Source organism: Cebus imitator, unplaced genomic scaffold, assembly GCF_001604975.1.
Source record: "Cebus imitator isolate Cc_AM_T3 unplaced genomic scaffold, Cebus_imitator-1.0 Scaffold443, whole genome shotgun sequence".
NCBI classification, from domain to species: domain Eukaryota; kingdom Metazoa; phylum Chordata; class Mammalia; order Primates; family Cebidae; genus Cebus; species Cebus imitator.
This window is the reverse complement of record NW_016107758.1, coordinates 142,471-146,505: the sequence shown is the minus strand read 5'-3', so window position 1 is coordinate 146,505 and position 4,035 is coordinate 142,471. Positions and strand designations below refer to the sequence as shown.

General features: G+C 61.1%; 1 protein-coding gene across 5 annotated transcripts in view; it reads left to right on the top strand.

Moving 5' to 3' along the window:
* Nucleotides 1–3,180, top strand: part of RTP5 (receptor transporter protein 5 (putative)) — a 7,306-nt gene extending 4,126 nt beyond the window's left edge. For 3 of the 5 annotated variants that reach the window (XM_037732185.1, XM_037732184.1, XM_037732183.1), the window contains one exon: nucleotides 1,078–1,307. In XM_037732185.1, the coding sequence (XP_037588113.1) occupies nucleotides 1,078–1,184 (107 nt within the window). In that variant the 3' untranslated portion in view covers nucleotides 1,185–1,307. Of the gene's footprint in view, nucleotides 1–1,077; nucleotides 1,308–1,877; nucleotides 1,912–2,843 lie in introns of those variants that run through there. The other 2 variants (XR_005197187.1, XR_005197186.1) reach the window with 2 other exon arrangements.
* Nucleotides 3,181–4,035: the final 855 nt, after the last annotated feature.

Below are 4,035 nucleotides of genomic sequence, written 5' to 3'. Positions count from 1 at the left end.
TCAAAACTCCGCCCCGCTCCCGAGACCTGTCTTGAGACCCCGCCCCGCCTCAAAGACCCCGCCCCTCACCTCCGAGACCACGCCCCCGCCAGCAGCCCAGCTCCTCCTGTCTCTCGCCCCAGGTGGTTTTGTGGGTCTGCCCTGAGCTGTGTCTGTGAGCTCCACGCACTTTCTCAGTGTGTACCTCCAATAAAACCAAGCAAAGCCAGCTACGGAGCCCTCCACCCTGGGCTGTTTCCAGGAGGAGATGCGCGGTGGGCTCGCCCTTCGGTCCCTCCACCTTGCAGGGACCCCTCGTGCCCACCGTTTCTTCCCTTGGGAGAGCTCCCTCTTGGGGTTTCCAAATGCCTGGCTCTGTGTGGCTCCTGGGATAGGACAGGAAGCTCCGGCTCCGTGTCAGGTGCAAATTAACCTCCCTCCCGTGAGGACCCAGGGGCTGTGGAAGAGGCCACTGGCCTCTTTCCGGGAATGACTCAAGCCCCCGCTGGGACTGGCTTGGCACGCCCCTCCCTCTTCCCTCTGGCCTCAGTGTAGCCTCGGGAGGGCTCTTGGCACCTCTCATCAGAGGGGTGGGGGGCCACGGTGGGGCTCCGAGGCTGTCTGGGTTTGAGAGATTCTATCCATTGCAGATGACAGAAAACCCTCCTGTTACAGCCACACACTGGATTTTCATTTTAAAAGAGCCCAGTTTCTATTTCCTAGGGGTGGGGGTGTTGCCAGGTGGGGGCCTGACAGTGGCAGTGGCTGGGTCCGACTGTCTATCCTCTTCCAGGCAGGGTCAGCTCCGACGCTCCTGGGAGGTTGGGAACTTCCTGGGGAGACCCCGGGTTTTCGACCCGCGAAGCCCTGCCCTGTAGAAAGGGGAAACCTCGTCCAGGGCCCTTGGTGGGGAGGGGGACAGCATCTCCGGAGATTCTGCCTGCCAGGCTGGCCTGGACCCCTGGGGCGTGGGGGTTGGGGCGTGGAAGGGAGGGCGTTCTCGCACACAGCTGTGGTGGGCTCGGGTGCAGGCGGCGCAGGGCTTCAAGGGGAAGCAGCAGACTCTCTCCTCCCAACCCGGCACCCTCTGCTTACCAGGCACGTACAGAGACCCCGGCGGCCTCAGGAGGTTCCATCCTACACAGAGGCTGGAGACAGCAGCCAACCTGCCAGTGACAAGGCCAGGCGTCCCAGGAGAAACCTGAATCCAGGCTCTCGGGGCCCAACTGCCGGATGGCAGCCCCAAACGCTGACTCACTCAGAGGGCCGGAGCCAGCCTTGCCCTGGGGTGGGTTTTGGAAACCTACTTTCCTATAGTGGGGCGAGGGCTCTGGAGGTCTCCTGGGTGGGAAGTTGCGCCACTTCAGTTCGATAGCTGGTGTCCCTCCCCACCCCTGCTACCTAGCACTGTGGGGCAGTGGTCTCAGGGGCTGTGGGTGGGGGACTCACAGGAGCACCCGAGGCACAAGGCAGGGGGCATAAGGCCCTGACCTCACCCCTGGGGCCCAGAGGGTGGGTGAGTTCTAGGCCTGAGGGCAGGGAGGGCACGAGGAGGCTGTGTTGTGGGCTCACGCCCCTGCCCTCAGCTCCACCCACCCAGGAGCCTGTGCACAGATGTCCCCATGTGCACACAAGAGGGGCCACCCTGCAGTGCCCTCACTCAGTGGCCTGGCTACTAAAATGTGGAAGAGGAAGAGGGGAAGGCTGGCGCCTGGCCCACAACCCACCCAGCTCAGCCTTCAGGATGACCCTCGGCCTTCCCCTGCATCCGACAGTGGCGGGACACAGAACACGCCTGTCACCTGGGACCCCCTTCCCTGTGGGCCCTGGGAGGGGGCAGCCTCAGCAACGGTGGGGACTCCCACCTCTCCCAAGGGGCTTCCTTCTGTCTGCCGCAGGGCTGCCCGGGCCCTCCTGCGCTCAGGGTCCTTCTCCCAGACCCAGGCATCGCGCCCTCGCCGCCCCCCCGCCCCCCCCCGCCCAGGCTGCAGGCACCCGTCCAACATGGAGGAACCCCCTCAGGGCTTCCAAAGGCACCCGGGACCCCCCAGGTCCGCGGCCACCCCTCAACTCCCTGGCCTGCTTGACCCCGACCCTCTGGCCTCCCCAGCGCCCCTGCCCCGCCCTTCAGCCCCCACTCCCCAGGCCCCTCGCTCCCCATCCCCGATCCACTCCCTTCCTGGTTCTTCTTTCCTGCTCCTCCCCCAGCCCCTTTCTCGGTCCTCGCAGCCCCCTCCGCGTCCCTCTCCCGCCCCCCTCCTTCCCTCTTCCCCTCCCCACCTCGTTCCTCCCCCTCCACCCCCCTCCCTCTTTCGCGCCCGGCGCACTCCGCGCTGTCCTGCGGCGCCCCCTTGTGGCCGCGGGGAGGACGCCCAGACCGCGTTGCGGAGGGAGGCCCGGGATGGGGGTTCTCGGCCGGGTCCCTTGTCCTCACTGATGTTGAGCTGCTTCTCGGCTTAATCAGATGAGTTCGTTAAAACTAATAGACTACCCGTCATCAGCATTATGAACATTGATCTCATTAGTAATTGTATTATTATTATTATTTTTTGAGACAAAGTCTCACTCTGTCGCCAGGCTCCAGGCTGGGGTGCAGTGGCACAATCTCGGCTCACTGCAAACTCCGGGTTCAAGCGATTCTCAGCCTCCCGAGTAGCTGGGACTACAGGCGCGCGACCACCATGCCCAGCTAATTTTTGTATTTTTAGTAGAGACGGGGTTTCACCATGTTGGCCAGGATGGTCTCGACCACTTGACCTTGTGATCTACCCGCCTTGGCCTCCTAAAGTGCTGGGATTACAGGCTTGAGCCACCGTGCCCGGCCAGTAATTGTATTTTATTTCATTAATTGTTACATTCACCAGTAAAAATGGGAGCGAAGGCACTGTGTGCACCCGCTGGTGTGCGGCTCAGCCCTGAAGGCAAACGCGCTGCTGGGAGTGCTGAGGGCGCTGTCGCCGTCACCGGAAAGCCGAGGCACAGACACCAGCCCAAAAGCCAAGCGCAGGCCTGGCGCTCACATGCCAGGCAGCCCAAGCTGAGCTCTCACCCTGAGCCACACCTGAGTTCTCACCTGAGGCTCCTGTATGGGTTTGAGTGGCCAGGTTGGGCCTAATATGAGGTAACAATAACGACTTTTGGCAACTTAGTTGATAGTAGAGACATTTCATATCAGAGTCAAAGAAGATGAGAGGCAGACACATTTTTAAAGTAATTGCTATTAGATCAGCCAAAGTTGAGGGGACTCAGAGTGTGAATAATTTCCTGATTTTGGGTACATTTCCTCGTGTTGGGGGTCAGCTTGCCCAGCGTCAGGTGTGGTTCTCGCCAAAACCAAGTCCAGCCAGAGCGTGTGAGGCTGAGCACAGGCTTGGGGTCCCTGGGAGGGTCTGGCTGGAGCTCCGACAGCAGCTGGCATAACCCTGCAGTGGATAAAGCGAATGTGGCTCTAAGTGCCTGGGGTCCGTGCTGATTTCCATAAGTGCCTGTTGTAGGGTTGGGTTAGGATCAGGTTGGTCCCGCTGCACCCTGGGTATTCAGGTGCACAGGCAGGCCTTGGCCTTGGACAACAGCTACCTGGGTGGGCGGGGGCTGCTTCACCCGCAGCTTTGGCAGCTTTGGCGAGGAGAGTGGAATGCCAGAGAAGTCCTCAGGGGGAGTGGCCACATGGTGACTTGGGTCCCAGGCTGGCCGGTAGGCGGAGGGTCACACCACCTGGGTCTCAGTGGGAGGACCTGGCTGGAGCAGAGGTTTGGAGATCTCCTTCCCTTTCCTTCTGGGGCTTGGGACTTTGTACCCCTGTGCAGGAGAGGCAGCAGAGGGCTGGGGTCTTGGTGATGCCTCCACCCTGCCCCCAACCTTTGGGGGAATGTCTCCACTTGTTACAGCAAGTGTCCCGGTTTTCCTGGGACTTTGGGGGCTAAATTGGAGGCCCTTCTCTTTTTCCCCAAGTTCTCCAGCATACTTAGAAGCATCTGCCTACTCAGCTCCACCCCTAAATGTTTCCCTTGATGTCCAGGGCCAGGCATCCTATGGGGACTTGATTTAAGATGTCTT